Source organism: Canis lupus, chromosome 26 (assembly GCF_011100685.1).
Source record: "Canis lupus familiaris isolate Mischka breed German Shepherd chromosome 26, alternate assembly UU_Cfam_GSD_1.0, whole genome shotgun sequence".
Taxonomy (NCBI): domain Eukaryota; kingdom Metazoa; phylum Chordata; class Mammalia; order Carnivora; family Canidae; genus Canis; species Canis lupus.
This window is the reverse complement of record NC_049247.1, coordinates 10310029-10330202: the sequence shown is the minus strand read 5'-3', so window position 1 is coordinate 10330202 and position 20174 is coordinate 10310029. Positions and strand designations below refer to the sequence as shown.

The following is a 20174-nucleotide window of genomic DNA, read 5'->3' as shown; positions in this document are numbered from 1 at the left end:
TTTGATGCTAATCCCATTGTAATGTAAATTTCCTGATTTTGACAAGAGTACTGTAATTATGTCTCTGTCTTTGTTTTTAGGAAATAGGCACAGAAGTATTTTAGAGTAACAAGACATCATGTCTGGAACTTACTCTCAAACGGTTCAGAATGAAGTTATACATACAGCATGTATATATATATATACAGGGGGGAGGCAAATGTGGTACAATGTTAGCTGCTAAATCTGGGTAAAAAGTAAACAGAAGTTGTAGTATTCATACAACATTTGTGTAAATCTGGAGAGAGGAAAATCAAGGGTTAGATTTGGTACGTGTTAAGTTTGAGATGCTTAGTTGTCCAAGTGTTGTTGCACACAAGGTACTAAATGTTAGATATTATTATTGACAACTGTAATAAACATAAGGTTGCTCAGATAAATAATCAGAAAAAGCAAGAATGCAGACATGGTCTATTAACATTCCTGTTGTTTACATTAACTGAAACTCATTTTGTTTTATATTTTTCCTATACCATCTCACTAGTGTTTTATGGGGAATCTAACCATTACTCTGATTGGCCTATGGAAAAAAATCACAGGGTTGAGATCAAAAGGAAAAAATATTAGTTTGCTTTTTTCTCCCTCTGAGAGCTTGTCAAAAGACTAAACCAGAATTTCACCCAAGGAGAATTCAACCTCAATTTACATACCTATCTTTCCAGCATCCCATACTTCTGCATTCAGTCCAATTACTTATCTATCCAATTTTTATTTATTTATTCATGACAGGCACACAGGGAGAGGCAGAGACATAGGGAGAGGGAGAAGCAGGCTCTCTGCCATAAGCCCAATGCGGGACCAGATCCCCAGAACCCAGGATCACACCTTGAGCCAAAGGCAGCTGCTCAACCACTGAGCCACCCAGGTGTCCCTAATCAATTTTTTTTTTAAATCTTGCCCCGTTTCTTTGCTCTCTGGTTCCCACCTGAGTCCACCTGTTTCCATAGCCCTATGGAAACAAAAAGAACTATCAGAGGCTTCCAGATATATTTATAAACTTTTCAAAACATATCTTAGAAATCCTACATTAACCCTCAATTTGTCTACCTACATAAACTAATTAAAATGTCAAATTCCTTTTGCTTTTGGCTGCAAAACAATTATATTACTTGGTGTGGTACTCTGAAACAGAGTGGCATATATATACTGCCTTCTACCAAAAAAGAAAAAGAAATGGGAAAGCCAATTGTTATATGATAAATACAGATTTGGAAATAATTTTTTTTCAGAATATTGGGTTTATGGTTAAAAAAAAAAAAAAAAAAAAAAAAAAGGAAACTGCCTGGGTGAAAAAGCTGGGAACCACTGGCACATGGTGACAAAGCCTTATGGGTAGGAATATGGCCTGCAGTGAGATGGCTCTGGTTCACATCCCAGCTTTGTGTGACTGTGGCTAATGATTTCATCTCACTGTTAACTCATCTGTAAAATGGCACAGTAACATATATATGTGTGCAAATACACTACTGCCTCCACAAACACACACACATGGAATTCTCTTGATCTACACCTCAATTTTTTTCACTTACAATTTGAAGATCCTTCTATAGCTGTACATTCTTTTTAATGACTGCACAATATTCCATCATGAATACATGCCCAAGAATTTAATCCCTGTTATAGGACATTTATATTATGCCTAGCTTTTGTTACTACAAATAATACAGCAGAGGGGGAAAAAAAAAATACAGCAGAGGGGGACCCGGGTGGCTCAGTTGGTTACACATCCAACTTTTGCTTTCCGCTTAGGTTATGATCTCAGGGTTGTAAGACAGCCCCACCTTGGGCTGCATACTCAGTGAGGAGCCCTGCTTGAGATTCTCCCTCTCCTCTGTTCCCCTCCTCACTCGCACACACGCACTCTCTCAAATAAATAAATCTTTAAAAAAACAAAACAAGGGCATCCCCGGTGGCACAGCGGTTTAGCGCCGCCTGCAGCCCCGGGCGTGATCCTGGAGACCCTGGATCGAGTCCCGCAACGGGCTCTATGTATGATGCCTGCTTCTCCCTCTGCCTGTGTCTCTGCCTCTCTCTCTCTCTCTCTCTGGCTCTATGAATAAATAAATAAAATCTAAAAAAAAAAAAAAAATGCAGCAGAACATATCCTTTACAATTATCATTAGACACTTTTTCAAGCACACCCATAAATTAAATTTTCAGAAAACTGCTTTGACAAGAGTTTGTCTTTCACTTTGACAAATCTCCCCAGCTGCACTCAAAAGAAGGTATCAGTTTTGACCCCCATGAAATGAGTGTGAAAGCCCCTGTTTTCTCTCACTTTTACCAATACTACATATATTACCGAATTTTTTCATCTTTGTTGATCTGATTCATGGAAAAAGTACCATTCTAGTTTGCATTTCCTTGTAACACTAAGCACTTTTTGATGTTTTCAAAGCCCCTTTTTTCCTCCTTTTCTGTGAGTTGTCAGTTTGTCATTGCTCATTTTCTCCTGCATTTCTTTTTCTTACTGACTTACAGGAGCTCTTGTTATAACCAGAAAAAAAGATCCTTCATTATATGTGTAGCAAATATTTGTCTTAGCTTTTTGTACCTCTCACTCTGTTTGTGGTATTCTTTTTCCATAGAAATTCATCTTGGCATGGTTAAACTTATGAGATTTTTCTTTATGATTTCTGGGCTTCTCACTAGGCTTTAAAAAACTTCACTTACAGCACTGTTGTAAGATAGAAATAAATTAATACACATAAAATGCTTAGCACAGAACCAGTCCTTTGAGTTTCATCTTTGGAACCAGGAATTTCCTTTTTAGAAAAATAAAATAATTAAAAATAAATAAATAAAAAATAAAATTAAATAATAATAATAATAATAAAATAATAATAATTACAATAAAGGCATAGATTTTTACAGGAGCCTGCGAGGTGTGCCCCAAGCTAATTCTCTCTCTCTCTTTTTTAAGATTTATTTATCTATGAGAGAAAGACAGAGAGAATATATTCACACTCAGTGGAAGGAACACTGGGAGAGAAGAGAGAGCATCTTAAGCAGACTCCTCACCGAGCACAGAGCCATGACCCCAAGATCATGATCTGAGTCAAAATTAAGAGTCAGATGCTTAAATGACTGAGCCACCCAGGCACCCCCAACCTGACTCTCTTATTCTGGTGACTTCTCTGTTTTCCTCAAATATGCCCCATGTGGCCTTTGCATGTGTTTTTCTCTGGTCAGATGTTCCCATCCCATCTTTTCACAGCACACTGAGTATCCCTTGGGTGATATCATGAAATCTAATCACATATTCCTCCAATCACCAAGTTAAAGACGGGACTGGCAGTTCACAAGGGAGAGAACCCGTCTGCTGCTGTACCAATGTGTGTCATACTCCACACAAAGGGGCTAACACATGATTCCCTTCGTACTTGTGGCTAAAAGGGAAGGACGAAAGCAGCCATGGGGGGAAGGAGGGATGCCTGTCACTGCTCTCCCACACCCACAGTTCCCCATAGACATAGGTCACTGATGGTGTCACAAGAGGCTATCGGAAGAGACACAAGTGTCAGCTGGCAAAGGCCCCCTAACTAAGTTAATACCACTGGGGAAAGAACTCTCTTAGTCTACTCCTCTTCATCTGTTACCACATTGGCACCTTTACAGTAATTTACCCAGCTTTGATCTGTGCCCCAGGTACCCCATCAGTGTATATTTTCTAAGAATAAAGCTATCTTTTAAATGTTTTAACTGTAGTAATTTTACCATCTCTAATAATCCTTTGTCAAGCCTGTTGTATTCTACTGTGCCAGTTGGCCCAATCATGTCCTTTATAGGATTTTTTTTTCTCTTCTAGTACAGGATCTAGTTGTATTTAGTTGTTAGATCTCTTAAATCCAGAATATTTCTAAGGCTTTTGTCATTTATGGTAAGTGATTTTTGGGAAAAATACACCCCCCTTCCCCTTTCAAAATTAAGATTTCTCATTTTGGATTTGTCTAATTCATCAGTATTAGATTTCAACCTGAGTGCTATGTAGGTGATATTGTGTCCTACTTTAGGTATTATATCTGGAGGCACACAATGTCCATTAATGACGTTAATCATCATCAGTGACTGCCTGGTGCAGAATTTGTCCACTTTCTCTTTTGTATAATATTTTCTTTTCTGGGGATGCCTGGGTGGCTCAGTGGTTGAGCATCTGCCTTCAGCTCAGGTTGTTGATTCTGGGGTTCTGGGATCAAGTTCCACATTGAGCTTCCCATTGAGCCTACTTCTCCCTGCCTATGTCTCTGCCCCTCTCTCTGTGTCTCTCATGAATAAATAAGTAAATAATTTAAAAAAAAGAAAAGAAAATATACACTGAAATATTTAAGGGCAAAAGGCTATGATCTACGTAACTTACACTCAAATGTTTGGGGGGAAAATTATAAAATATTATATATGTGTACTTACACACACACACACAGAATATAAAACAAATGGGGAAAAAAATAGGGATCCCTGGGTGGCTCAGTGGTTTAGCGCCTGCCTTTGGCCCAAGGCGTGATCCTGGAGTCCCGGGATCGAGTCCTGCATCAGGCTTCCGGCATGGAGCCTCCTTCTCCCTCCTCCTGTGTCTCTGCCTCTCTCTCTCTCTCTCTCTCTCTCTGTCTATCATAAATAAATAAATCTTTAAAAAAATGGGAAAAAATAATAAAATAAAACAAATGGGATGCAAAGTTAACAGTAGTGAGTCTGGCTAAATGGTATTCCATCCACTTGCATATTCTTTGCAATATTCTTATTCTTGTAACTTTTCTTGAAGATTGAAACAAATCCCAAGTAAAAGATAAAAATTATTTTAAAATTTTCTGAAAATTTTGCTAAAGTCACCAGCATGACTCACATCATCAGTTAAGTTATCCATCCTTACTCCTGAAGCTGGCTATATAAGGTACGAAAAAGGGATGACAGGGAAAAGAAACTAAGTAAAACAAAGATGAGAACTTACTTGGAGAGAGAATATGGGGACAGAAAGACAACATATTTATAGTTTCACTACCAATATTATATATTTGAATGAGAAGTTACAAATTATGAAATAAAAAAGATCTCTCCATGTTTATTGCAAATGCCTTTTTTCAGCAATTGTGAACCAGCTCTGATACCAAGGACAAAATAATGTAGTATTGGCTATCATATATCATGGCTGATTAAAATTACCGCAACATTTACTGAATGTGGGATCCCTGGGTGGCGCAGCGGTTTAGCGCCTGCCTTTGGCCCAGGGCGCGATCCTGGAGACCCGGGATCGAATCCCACATCGGGCTCCCGGTGCATGGAGCCTGCTTCTCCCTCTGCCTGTGTCTCTGCCTCTCTCTCTCTCTGTGTGTGACTATCATAAATAAAAAAAAAAAATTAAAAAAAAAAAAAACATTTACTGAATGCCGTGTGCCAATGTAATCATTACATTCTGCTATTTATTTCTAAAAGTTTCTAAAGCAGGATCTAAACCCACACTTTGTCTTACTGTGACCATTATCCTATTGCAACCACATGTTCTCACCTTTGCATGTTTCACAGAAATAATGCTTACATAGATTATCCTGCTGATGCTGAGGGTGCAAAAGACAATATAAAAGTGACTTCCATTATTGAAGGTGAAGCCTGGTAAACACCACCCTACCCGTCAGGTAGATTGGCAACAGGAGATAGGCCAGTGGTGGGCTCTTTACCCCTTTATTAAATAAACTCTATTATCTCCTTTACAACTTACCATTATACCTATCATGTTATTAAGAATGAACAGAGGAGGGTGATGTTTACAGGGGAAACAGTAACGAGCATTTAGCACAAAGGCCGGACAGAGCAAGAGCTTAATAAACATTGGCTATCACCTTTGTTATCATCATTATTACTGGTGGAAGACAGCAAGAAAGATTCTTCTCATGCATAATTATGTCAGTATCACATAGGTCATTTTGACATATGTATCATTTATGTTACACTGCCTTTTAATAAACTTAACTTCAGGGTTCAGGGGCTGTCTCTATATTATTTCAAAGAGCATATAATTAGAAATTAGAAGTTCTAGTCCATAATCTATCTACTTGAGCTTTGATTTACTTTAAACTCTTCTTCCTTAGCTATTTTTTCCAAAAAGCACTGGTAAGCACTGAAAACTTTTTCCACTTATATTTAATATTTGTCTTCAAACACTGACAATTCGTGATATGCAGCATGCTTATCACTAATAAGAAGTCAGAATTCACTCAGTCCCTTAGATCTTAGTGAAGGTAAAGACAAAGAGTAGAACTAGTAGAAATAATATTATGGGGCTAGCCTCAAGGATTATGAACAATTGTAATATTAGGCATTGAGGCTACACATCTCAAAGCCTGGCCCCATCTCCTACCTGGTGTGAATGTAAACAGTAGAGGAAAGAAAGAAGAAAAAGAAAGAAAGAAAGAAAGAAAGAAAGAACGAAGAAAGAAAGAAAGAAGAAGAAAGAAAGAAAGAAAGAGAGATAGAGATCGAAAGAAAGAAAGAGACAGAGAAAGAGTCGGGTAGGGAGAGTGGGATGGGAATTTCTTTAGGCAGGTGTTTTCCTCTCCTCTCATCTCCTCTCCGCTCACGATCTCGCCTCTCCCGCTCCTCTCGCCTCCCCCCCCTCCGCCCCGCCCGCCCCCATCCCCCCGCCCTCCCTGTTAAATCCCTTTATATTCCTAAACCGCTGGGTCAGGCAAATTAGTAGAACTCCATTTTAGTATATCAACAAAGTGATTAATACCATGGATCCAGACAAGATGAGAAGAAACAGATAAATTCCCAGTCCTCCCATGTATATAGTAGGTATTTGATAAATGGCTGTTGGCTGAATGAATTTGGGAGAAGGATAAAGAAACAGGTAGGATAAAATATAAGAGGGAAGTAGAGAAAAAGTCACACGGTGGGGGGAGAAAAAGTCTTCCCTTTTTGCTAATTCTAATACCTGCAAACCTGCTGGCCCCTGACAACTTCTAACTGACCATCCTCTGGCATTATCATTTAGTAAGGATCTTGGGTTATACATGGTCCAGGCAGGTACCACCCATCTCTTCGAAAGAGCTGAAAGCGTGTGTGCATATGCACACATACATACACATCACTACCACCACTTGTGAGAAAGAGCCACAAATCAATGCCTAAAACACATGAGCCCGAATGAGTCTGAAGAAACAAAAGACAGAATCTCAGCCTGCAGGAGAGTTTACAAACCCATATAATTTGCTGGGAAATCACACCAGAAATCTAGACACCACCCACCACCCCACCACCCACCCCTCCCCGTCAGTGAACACAGATTCTGCAAAGGCTTAGCTCTCCCAAGCTAGGAACTTATTTATGTCAAGTGAATCTTTAAAAAAAAAAAAAAAAAAAAAATGCTGATGAACCAAAAAGAAAATACAATGATGCTGAATATTTTGTTTTATCTACTGCACCCTCTTCCCCCAGGGGTGTGGGGAAACAGTCAAGCAGGCTTATAATTTCAGGAACTTATTCTTATTCAAGGCTGCCATGCTAAGAAGAGAATTTAAACTAGGAATCCAAAGTCTAATTTCAGTTTCTCAACTAAATATAAAATGACATTGGGTATATCTTTCTTACCAGCTGCTCAAAAAAAAAAAAAAAAAAAAAAAAAAAAAAAAACATTATCTTTGTCCTTGGGGAGAAAGTTTACAGTTTGGTACTTTCTGCAGATTATAGGAATATTCATCTTTTCTAATTAAATTTTAATATCCTATAGGAAAAGGATAAGTTATAAGAAAGGAAAAAAAGTTATGAAGAAAGGGTAGTCAATAGGGGCAAGCAGTCTAAGTAATGGGAACTAGAAAAAAGTTGTGAAGGAAGTTTGTTGTGTTGTTGTTTTTTTTTTTTTTTTTTTTTGTGAAGGAAGTTTTTTAAAGGTAGTAGATAGCTCTGTCTTTGTATCTTCTCAGAGTTTCAGTGGTCAGCATCATGGCTCTGATGACAAGACAATGAAAGCAAACTGCCTCCAAAAGTCTTTGCACAAACAGCTTCTACCCTAATTCAAAGCCTCTCTCTCACTTGTCTGCTCACCCTGAGTCCACTCATGTCCCCTACAATCCTTCCTTCACAGTAGCCAGAAGGATATTTTTAAACTGACCACCTCCTGCCACTCCCCTGATCACAACTTTCTATGGCTTTATGCTGCTCTTAAAATACAATCCAAACTTCTCTCCATGCTCCACATGACCAGTGAAGACCTTACAAGTTCCTGTGTGGTCCAGTCTCCACCTACCTCCCCAGTGTCCCCAATGTGCTCCCTTCAGCTCTTAAAGTGCTGAAAGAACTTCCGCACATCAGCACTTCCACACTTGCTCTTTTCCTAACACCTGAATACTCGGCGCCTAGCACAGCACCTGGCACACAGTAATTCCACAATAAATAGTTCTTGAGTGAGTGGATCAATGTTTCGTTAGAATGGCTCCATGGGATGATAAAGACTTGGATCTAGAATCCATTACCTTTATAAGAAACATACTGTATGGAAAAAAAAAGAAAAAAGAAACATAGTGTATGTCTGTATAACATATGTGTATATAGACAGACATATATAGCGCATATATATGTATATATCATGGGTATGCATGTACATGTGTTCTAAACAGAATATTCTATACTGATAAATTTCTTTTTTTTTTTTAGATTTTATGTATTTATTCATGAGAGACAGAGAGAGGCAGAGACATAGACAGAGGGAGAAGCAGGCTCCCTGCAGGGAGCCCGATGTGGGACTCAATCCCGGGACTCCAGGATCACAGACCTGACCCAAAGGCAGACACTCAACCACTGAGCTACCCAGGCATCTCTATACTGATAAATTTCTATTTCAATTTGGTACTACTTTTATCAAATGCATCTGATGCTGGCACACAAGTCTTTCTCCCTCTCTGAATTCAGTGTTCTTGCAACCATAAATAGTATCCACATATCAGTGTTGTCAAGACCACAGGACATGTAAGTCTGCAAAATGCACACAACCCTCCAAAACTCAGTGATGAATGAACTGCCATCTAGGGAGTTTGAATTTCAGTTAAGGGTCTCAAAGCCTTGGCTGCAGTCCACAGCTCCCATAGAGCATGAGCATTCACCTTGCCTTATAGGTAAGGCAGTGTCCCACCTTGCCTTAGAAACGTCAATGCTGGAAGGCCAGTGCTGTTTCCCAAAGAGAAGGAAGAATAAGTATCCTATTGTTCTGTAGCTGCCTAACAAAGTACACTGAGGCCCACTAGTAACAATCACAAAAAAGAGTTGGCTCTGCTTTTTCAGGATCTTGTGTGCCTCCAACAGTCTCTGTGCTGACCATGTGCAAGAAGGGTAAGTAATCTTAGCAGTGTCCCCGCTTTGAGCAGCTCTGGCCAAAACTCTGAGCTTATATCGGGACACAACATTAATAAAGACATCTCAGTCGCAACTGGAAAGGCACAGGACTGCTATTTTTCAGCAAGGCAAGTTTATTTACTCCCACAAGAGATAAACCAGCATGGCCACCAGGGAGAGCCTGGGACAAAATGTACTTGACCTGCGACAGATAAACCAAAAGCCTGGAGTCTGAGAACAAGCTAAATCTTCTCCTCCTCTCAGTTCAAGTCACCATACATCATCTTTCAGAAGAACAAAGCAAATGTAAAGGACCTGCCATATGCTGAAAGAAGGCCTGGAGAATACAGGCAGTTTTGTCAGCTGAGCAAGGCAGAGTGGGGCACGCAAGCAACCTCAAAATCTATAAACGGTACTACCACCGCTAAATCACCCGGGGCGGGGGGGTGGGGGGGGTGGAAGAAAGTCTATCACTGTTCACTGCCTTCATTTCCCTACTTATGACTTTAAGAATTATCAGCATACTGAATATACTTACATTTTAATTACTAAATGCATACAAAATCTAAATCCTAAACACACGGAAAAAAATTATTTTGATAATTAAGCAAAACAAAATTGAGAATACTGGTCACTCAGGAGTCAACTCCTATCCTCACCTCCTCAGAGAGATCATTATTAAACTTGTCAAACTAACATTATCCACACTTGCTTTGTTTTTTTCTCCCAGCAGCTATTACTACCTGAAATTGCAATCTTCATTCATGTTTTTCTCTTCTTTCTCTCTCAACCAAAAGAATAATATCTTTGCCAATCTTACTGCTTTATCCTGCCTGGTTCAAGAACTATTTGATTGAATACAGAAGTTAAAAAAAAAAAAAAAAAAAACTGAAAGAGAAGAACAAAGCTGGAAGACTAACCACTGATCTCAAGCCTTATAATAAAACAATAATCAAGACCATATGTTATTGGCATATGGACAGATAAATAGATCAATAAAACAGAATGAAGTCCAGAAACAGACCCACATATAAATGGACAACAGATTTTCTACAAAGGTGCAAATTCAAAAGAGGCAGTCTTTTCAACAAACAGTGCCAAAACTGGATATCTATATGCAAAACCATATATATGTATATGTGCACATACATATATATCTCCACACCTCACCACATACAAAAATGAACTCAAAATGTATCATAAACCTAAAGCCTTTGAGAAAACATTTGAGGCCTTGGGTTAAGCAAAGATTCCTTAGCATGATCCATTAAAAACAAAAACAAAAACCACTGACGGGTGCCCAGCTGGCTCAGTCAGCAGAGCCTATGGCTCTTGATCTCTGGGTTGTAAGTTCAAGCCTCATATTGGGTGTAGAGATTACTTAAAAATAAAATCTTTAAAATTTTTTTTTCTAAACTTTTTTTATGTCTTTTTTTTTATTTTATTTATTTATGATAGTCACAGAGAGAGAGAGAGAGAGAGAGAGAGGCAGAGACATAGGCAGAGGGAGAAGCAGGCTCCATGCACCGGGAGCCCGACGTGGGATTCGATCCTGGGTCTCCAGGATCACGCCCTGAGCCAAAGGCAGGAGCTAAACCACTGCGCCACCCAGGGATCCCTAAAATCTTAAAAATTAAACAAAAATAAAAATTGATAAACTGGGCTTCATCAAAATTAAAAACCTCTGTTCTTCAAAAGACACTGTTAAAATGATGAAAAGACAATGGGACTCAGTCGGTAGAGCATCTGACTCTTGGTTTCAGCTCAGGTTCATGATCACAGGGTCCTGGGATCGAGCCCCATGTCAGGGGCTCTTTCCTCATAGAGGTCTGGAGAATCTGCTTGAGGATTCTGTTCCTCTCCCTCTGCCCTTCTCCCCACTTATGCTCACTCTCTCGTTCACTCTCTCAAATAAGTAAATAAATCTTTAAAAAAAAGAGAGAGAGAGACACCTCAGTAGCTCAGTCAGTTAAGTATCTGCCTTTGGCTCAGGTCATGACCTCAGGGTCCTGGGATGGAGCCTCAAGTCTGGCTCCATGCTCAGAGAGGAGTCTGCTTGAGATTCTCTCTCTCCCTTCCCCCCAGCTTGTGCTCTCAACTAAATAAATAAATAAATAAATAAATAAATAAATAAATAAATAAATAAATAAATCCTTTAAAAAGAAAAGGATAAAAAGACAAGCCACAGATCAAGAGAAAATATTTACAATTCTGATAAAGGACTTATATCCAGAATAAAGAATTTTTTAATCTTAACTAAAAAAACTAAAGGAAAATATTTTATCAAATAGACGTGTCACCAAAGAAAATATACAGATGGCAAATAAGCATAAGAAAAGATGATCAAGGGGATCCCTGGGTGGCTCAGCAGTTTGGTGCCTGCCTTCCAGCCACGGCATGATCCTGGAGTCCCAGGATCAAGTCCCACATAGGGCAACCTGCAGGGAGCCTGCTTCTTCCTCTGCCTGTGTCTCTGGCGCTTTCTCTTTCTCTCTCTGTCTCTCTCTCTCTCTCAATCTGTGACTCTCATGAATAAATAAATAAAATCTTTAAAAAAAAAAGAAGAAAAGATGATCAATATCATCAGTCACCAAAGAAAATACGAATTAAAACTACAATGAGGGGATTCCTGGGTGGCTCAGCAGTTTGGCACCTGCCTTTGGCCCAGGGTGTGATCCTGGAGTCCTGGGATCAAGTCCCACATCAAGCTCCCTGCATGGAGCCTGCTTCTCCTTCTGCTTCTCTCTCTCTCTCATGAATAAATAAAATCTTAAAAAAACAAAACAAAAAAAAACTACAATGAGGGGCACCTAGCTGGCTCACTCGGCTAAGTATCTGCCTTCAGCTCAGGTCATCATCTCAGGGTCCTAAGATCCAGCTCACTACTCAATGAGGAGTCTGCTTCTCCCTCTGCTCCTCTTCTCATCACTCATGCTTGCTTGCTTGCTTGCTTTCTCTCTCTCAAATAAATGAAATAAAAAATCTTAAGGAAAAAAAAAAAAAAAAACCCTATGAGGTACCGTGACACACCCACTAAAATGGCTACAATTTAAAAACTGACCATACCAAGTGTTGCCAAGATGTGGAGTAACTATAACTCACATGCTACTGGTGGGAATGTAAATGGTATAACCACTTTGGAAAACAGTTTGGCAATTTCTGAAAAAGTTAAATGTACATTGACTGTATGATCCAGCCATTCCCCCCAAAAGGTATTTTAGTAAATACTTCTTGTGCACAAACATTCACAGCAGCTTTGTGATAGCCAAACTCCACAACATCCCAAATGTCCATCAACAGGTGGACAGATAAACAAACGGTAGTTTGTAGTACAGCCATACGATGGAGTATTACCAAGCAATAAAAAAAAAAAAAAAATGAACTTTTTTTTTTAAGATTTTATTTATTTATTCATGAGAGACACACAGAGGGAGAGACGGAGACCCAGGCAGAGGGAGAGGCAGACTCCATGCAGGGAGCCCAACGTGGGACTCGACCCTGGGTCTCCAGGATCACACCCTGGGCCGAAGGCGGCGCTAAACCGCTGAGCCACCCCGGCTGCCCAAAGAAATGAACTTTTTGATATGCACTACAACATGATGAATCTCAACATAATTATGCTGAGCATAAGAAACCAAACATAAAATTCCATTTATATATAAAATTTCTAGGAATTGCAAATTAATGTGTAGTGACAGAAAGCAGAGCAGTGGTCATCTGACAAGGAAAGGATTAAAAAGGACATGAGGAAGTATCATAAGGGATGATGGATATGTTCATTATCTTGACTATGATAGACGGTTTCGTGAGGATTATGCATGTGTCAGAAAAACAAATTGCACACTGAAATATATGCAATCTATTGTGTGTCATTTCTACCTCAATAAAGCTGGTCAAAAATAAAACAGACCTGCAATCTGAAAATAGAATAAAGAATTCCCAATTATAAGCATTATGTTTACAAGCTGACTTTTAAGGTGGCACACATTTCCTTTCAATAATATAGGAGGGCCAAAGAAAAGGAATGATCTTTGCCACTTACAGCTTTGGCTATACCCCTAGTTCTCCACTTCTACACTAACAAGCTGGACAATGTAGGGTCTATTACTACCCGGCCCCTTCCCCACCCCCAACCCCCAGTCTTTTTGTCTCCTAAAGAAGCAGATCCTTACTTGTCTGGAAGAGCAGACACAAGTAACAAAAGGTTCAATGACTATTTGACAGATTAGAGAATAGACAACTGTTTTATTTAAAAGCTCCCTAAAACATTAGAACATTTGAGGCTATACACTGTCCTGTTGAAATAAAGTTATATATTACCCAGATCTGTAAGCACTTGCCAACAGACCTGTCCAAATCGCTCAATTTCCTAAGAGTTCTTGGTTTTCTTTTCTCTCCCCCTTTTCATTCCACGAATGAGTAACGTGCAGGTGTATTTTGAAAAGGCATTCCTAATATTTTAAAAATTCTCTCATTCAAATAACCCCAACAGCTTGAAATCGTTTTTCAAATGTCTATGACAGTGACCATAACAAGACAATAAAGGAAAAGGCCAAACAATGGATCTTATGTGTGAATCGTATATAAAGAGTGGCAATACAAAATAACAAGATCAAAAAAAAAAAACAAAACAAAACAAAATAACAAGATCATTATCTGAAAACAATAGGTCACACTACAGTTCAACAACAAAATAAGGCTTACAAACGATTAACAACAGTTATAAAATAATAATAATAGCAACATGGTGATTAAAAGGGGAGGGGGGGAGATCCTGGCTCCACCACTAATTGGTTGAGTGGCTTCGAGCTAGCTGCCTAACTTCTGAAAATCAGTTTACTCATCTTTATTTTTTTTTTTAGAGTTTCTCAGCCTTTCTTTGTTTTTTAAGACATTGGCATTTTTTAAATTTTTATTTATTTATGATAGTCACAGAGAGAGAGAGAGAGAGAGAGGCAGAGACACAGGCAGAGGGAGAAGCAGGCTCCATGCACCGGGAGCCCGACGTGGGACTCGATCCCGGGTCTCCAGGATCGCGCCCTGGGCCAAAGGCAGGCGCTAAACCGCTGCGCCACCCAGGGATCCCAGTTTACTCATCTTTAGAACCAGGATAATAGTAATAATAATAAGAGGAATAATTTCTCTTCTCTTAAGGTTATAGGGAGGATTAAAGATGTTTGGCTTACAGTAAGAGCTAAATAAACGTTAGCTATTAGAAGTGTCATTACCACCCCGAACTTCCAAAGGATCTCATCAATTCACTAATCCTCCTTCTGATTCTTGGGTGCAAATCCTGACATTTACTAGCATGTAACTTCTGAGCCTCAGTTTCCACATCCGTAAAACGGAAGCAATTAATGGTACCTGACTTTCCAAGCTGTGGTTAAGGATCAACTAACTAGAGATACAGCTCCCTTCCCTCCCATCTCCCAAAGCGAAGACCGCGGAGGAAGGAAATACTTCTAATAGCAGCAGATACAGTCAGTTTTTCCATTTCTGGCACGTGAGGGGTGGGGGGGGAGGTGCAAAGAGCCACAGAAAGGGGTCAAGTTCCTGAGTGAAGCCCCCAAAGGCAAGCGAGAGACCGAGTGACCCAGAGCGGCTCGACCGTCGGGGACCCGGCCTGCGAAACTCCCTCCTCTCCCCTCCCGCGTCCCGGGGCGAGGAGCCTCCCCCAGCGAGCGGGGTTATTTCGGAATCACCATGAGGCAATTCTCATGAGGCAATGGGTCAGGAATGCGGCGCCGAGCCGGGCCGCTGGCGTCCGCGGTTCCCCGGGCGGCTCTACCTGCCCCGGTCCCGACGGGCATCCCCAGGGCTGCGAGAGCCGGAACTCGGGGAGGCAGGAAATGAATGGGGACCCGAGAGGTGGGGGCGCGGCGGTGCCGGGCCCCCGACCCCGGGAGGGCGAGAAGTTGGGAGGGAGCCGGCCCCCGCGACCCCCGGGACGTCGCCCGAAGCCCGGCCGGGGCGCCCCCTCCCGGGCGGGGCTAATCGAAGGCGGCGGGGGCCGGGGCCGAGGCCCGGGCCGGGCCCTCGGGGCTCCTCACCTCCGCGATGTCATGTTCCTCCCGCCCTCCGGCTCCGCGACGGACCCGCTCCTTGCTCAGGCTGCTCTGGGCCCGGTCACATCGGGCTGGCCCGAGGGAGGCCCGCTCGGGACCGGACGCGGGGGTAGAGCCAGCCGGCCGCGCGCAGACCCCCCTCCAGGCCTGGGGATCCCGCAGACTGTGCAGCCGCCCCCCAAGCCCGGTTCGCTCCTCCTCCTCCCCCGCCTATCCCCGCCGGCGCCGCCGTGACGTCACCCCGCGCGACGCCCGCCGCCACTTCCTGCTCTCCGTGGGCCTGGGACTGAGCGGCGGCGGGCAGTGGCAGCGCGGCGGCCCCGCGGAGTCTCCGCCGCGACGCAGCCGGCCGAGCACCCTCCCCCGCCCGTGCGCCTGGGCTGCGGGGCGCGCGGCGCCCTCCCAAGCGTGCGCACGTGCGCGAGCCCCTCGCGGCCGCTCCACCCTGTCAATTTCCATCCCCGCCCCGATTGCCAAATCGAATTTCATTCATTTCATTCCACAAATCGCCGCTCCGCTCGCTGCTCGGCTGTCTAACCTCACAGTGGCCGAGCCTCTGAGCTTCAGGGTTCGCCATTTCTTCGTTTCTGGAAGACGAAGAGAGGAGCTGTATTCTTTCCGTGGGATTATTGGGAAGACTAAATATGCAAAATGCTTAGAGCTAGGCCTGCCCTATTGAATAAGTGCTTTGCGATTGTTACCTGGATTACCATTATAAGTAAACATCTGTTGAAGGTTTTCTCTCTTTTAGGCACTGTTTTAAACGATGGGGATTCAAAAAAAAAAAAAAGAAAAGGAAAGAAAGAACCCCACACAACTATGGGAGTACTGTAGTGAACTGAAAAAACAGAAATCCCTGCTAAAATACTGAAGACAATACTGTACTTCCATCTTCCTTTCTTGTCGTTTCTCCACACCCCTCCATATTATTACTTTTTTAATTTATCTGAGAGAGAGAGAGCACAAGGAGGAGGGGAAGAAGGAGAGAGAGAATCTCAAGCCGACTCCAGTACTGACTGAGTGGTGGGCTCTGGGAGGGGCTCCACCCTGGCTCAACCTCCAGACCCCGAGATCTGGACGTGAGCCCAAACCGAGAGTCTGCAGCTTAACCCACTGTGCCATCCAGTCGCTGCTATATTATTGCCTTCGTAGTGTAAGAATTCACTGAGGAGGACAATTGGAGTATAGATCTGATCCTGGAGCAGTCGGTGGTGGTAACCGGTGAATAGCATTTCAGGCCTAGGGAGAGGCAAGTGCAAAAGCCCTAAGGCAGGAGGCTGCCTCCTGTATCCCAAAAATTATGAAGAGGTCTCTGGCTGGAGCACAGGTGGAGGTGGAAGGGGTGAAGGAAGAGCAGTAGGAGATGAAGTGAGAACACCATAGAGATGATCTAAGGCCTTTTTTTTTTTTTCCTGAGAGAGGGGGGGGGGGGGAGGGAGAAGGAGACTCCCTGCTGAGCAGGGAGCCCTATATGGGGCTGGATCCCAGGACCTGAGGATCATGACCTGAGCCAAAGGCAGATGCTTAACTGACTGAGCCACCCAGGTACTCCCAATTTTTTTTAAGATTGTATTATTTTATCTATTTGAGAGAGAGCATGCTTGAGAATAGGGTAGGGAGGGGATAAAGGGAGAGGGAGAGGCAGACTCCCTGTTGCAAAGGGAGCCTGATCCAAGGTTCTATCTCAGGACCCTGAGATCATGGCCTGAGCCACCCAGGCACCATGAGATGATCTAAGGTCATATATATATAGACTATTTAAATGAATGATAAAATGGAGAGCCATTGAAAGATTTTTAGCAGAAAAGGAATATAATCCATGTTTTAAAATGTAAAGTAATAAAGTAAGGGTACTCTGTGAGAGATCAAGAAGACAAGTCTGGAAACAGACTAGTTCAGAATACTACAATGCTGTAATATTCCAGACTAGAGATGATGGTGGTTCAGACCAGAATGAGAAGGTAGAGCCTTTACCTAATGAATGTCCTTGTAACTCATTAAAGGCCACAGATCTAGTAAGTGACAGTCAGAATTGAACCCATGTCTATGTAGCTCCAAAATCATGTTTTTCCTCCCAGTGCTCCCACCTCATTCCTGTAAGAGAACCCTCATATATTGTGCTCACTGCTTCAGCCTTGGTGATTAAAAAAAAGGCGGGGGGGGGCATCTGGGTGGCTCAACGGTTGAGTGTCTGCCTTCAGCTCAGGGCATGAACCCAGGGTCCCAGGATCAAGTCCTGCATAGGGCTCCCCAAGAGAAGCCTTCCTCTCCCTCTGCCTATGTCTCTGCCTCTCTCTGTGTGTGTCTCTCATGAATAATAAAATCTTTTTTAAAAAATCCTTACAGGGAAGCCCAGGTGGCTCAGCAGTTTAACGCTGCCTTCGACCCAGGGCCTGATCCTGGAGACCCAGGATCGAGTCCCGCGTCAGGCTCCCTGCATGGAGCCTGCTTCTCCCTCTGCCTGTGTCTCTGCCTCTCTCTCTCTCTCTCTCTCTCTCTCTCTGTGTGTGTGTGTGTGTGTGTGTGTGTGTGTCTCTCTCTCTCTCTGTCTCTCATGAATAAATAAAATCCTTAAAAAAATAAAAATCCTCACAAAATTTGTCTTTAATATATGTCATTTTATTTTTTTTTATTTTTTTTTTTATTTATTTCTGATAGACACACACAGAGAGAGAGGCAGAGACATAGGCAGAGGGAGAAGCAGAGGGAGAAGCAGGCTCCATGCACCGGGGGCCTGATGTGGGATTCGATCCCGGGTCTCCAGGATCGCGCCCTGGGCCAAAGGCAGGCGCCAAACTGCTGCACCACCCAGGGATCCCTAATATATGTCATTTTAATTTATGTAATAGGCATTCAACAAGCAGTTGTCCACTCTGTTTCTTTCCAGACCCCCTCAATTCTGGCCGTCTAGGCCAAGTGTTAGGGACTCAAACAACATCTAACTGATCTTAGGCCTGCAGGCTTGCCCTTTCCAACCCATTCTTCACATAATAGCCAGAATAATCTAAAATGCAAAACTAGTCACTCCCTACATTGAATACTTCAATGGCTACTCATTGCTTTGAGGATGAAATTAACAAAAAATTTTAACCACCTAGTCTGGGGACTCCTGGGTAGCTCAGCAGTTTAGCACCTGCCTTTGGCCCAGGGTGTGATCCCAGAGTCCCTAGATCAAGTCCCACATCAGGCTCCCTGCATGGAGCCTGCTTCTCCCTCTGCCTGTGTCTCTGCCTCTCTCTGTGTGTCTCTCATGAATAAATAAATAACATTTTAAAAAAACTACCTAATCTGGCCCCCACTTACTTCACCAGCCCCTCTTCTTGCCACTCTATTACCCAGCTATGCTCAGTGACCTTCAGTTCCCCCTCAATATATCATGCTCTTGCACAGTCCGGGCACTCTACACAATCTGTGCCCTCTCTCTCTAGAGGGTTCTTTCTGACTTCCCACGTCATGAACTCTAGTTAATGCCTGAAATCTCAAACTAGAGGTCATCTCCTCTGGGATAGGAAGACTTACCAGATTCTCCTGGTCCAGGTTAGATGGTCCCCAAGACACCTATCCTAGCTTAGAACTAAACACATAGTCTACTCTAAGACACATTATCATAAGTCCTTGATCTGCAAAGCTCAGCCTGTCTGCCTGGGTGTCCATAGGGAAGTCACTTGACTTCTCTTGTGTCTCAGTTTCCTTCTCTGTAAAATGGAGGGATCACCATACTATTACATAGGGTAGGTGGTAAAACATGAAAGATTTGTTGTTTATGAAGTACTTAGTGCTGGGCAAGTAAAGACTTGCTAAATGCCAGTTATTATTTGTTTCTTTTCCAAACTAAACTGTAAACTCTTTGAATGCAGAAACCATTGCTTCCCCAATCTTTCCTATATCTGTACATTCTGCTGTTGGAATGATCTTTTTGAGAGTACAAATCTAATCATACCATTCTCCTGTTCTATGGGGGAGTTCAAAACCTTTAGCAATAAATGAAAACCTCCCATTAGCACATCAGGCCCTTCTAAATATGAACAATGCCTACCTGTTCAGCTTCATTTACTCCCACTCACTCACATAACCTGGCAGTTTCCAAAGGCCTCCCTGTCTCCCTAAATTTAGTTCCTTCTTTCTGGGACACCCTTTAAACCCATCTCCATCTGGAAAACTAAGCATCAGGCAAGATTCAGCTCTAACTCAATCAGTTCCTCCAGGAATCATTCTCTGCACACACCCCTGAACAACTTCCTGAGAATAAAATAGAGACCCTCCCTCCCTATGCTTTGGGGGTTGCCTATTCATCCCTCCATAGGCCCCTAACACAGTTTAACATCATTGTTGGTTGATTCTTCTGTCTCTTCCCTTACAAGTTTCTTTTAGAATAAACTCACTATCTTCCTCACCTTTATTTTACATTATTTTTAAAGTAGGCTCCACACCCAATGTGTGGCTTGAACTCACGACCCTGAGATCAAGAGTCACATGTTCCACTGACTGAGCTAGCCAGGTGCCTCTTTCTTCATCTTTATATGCCCAGAGCCTAGTAGAGTACCTGGTTTAGAATAGGCTTAAGAAATGTTCATTTAGGGATCCCTGGGTGGCACAGTGGTTTAGCGCCTGCCTTTGGCCCAGGGCACGATCCTGGAGACCCGGGATCGAATCCCACGTCAGGCTCCCAGTGCATGGAGCCTGCTTCTCCTCTGCCTATGTCTCTGCCTCTCTCTGTCTCTCTGTGTGTGTGACTATCATAAATAAATAAAA

At 42.4% G+C, this 20174-nt stretch overlaps 1 protein-coding gene across 2 annotated transcripts in view; it reads right to left on the bottom strand.

Annotated features, from left to right (window-relative positions):
* The window catches only part of PTPN11 (protein tyrosine phosphatase non-receptor type 11), an 82667-nt gene extending 67032 nt beyond the window's left edge, over positions 1–15635 (bottom strand). For both annotated transcript variants that reach the window (XM_038575148.1, XM_038575149.1), the window contains exon 1: positions 15408–15635. In XM_038575148.1, the coding sequence (XP_038431076.1) occupies positions 15408–15421 (14 nt within the window). In that variant the 5' untranslated portion in view covers positions 15422–15635. The remainder of the gene's footprint in view (positions 1–15407) is intronic.
* Between the last annotated feature and the right edge of the window lie 4539 nt (positions 15636–20174).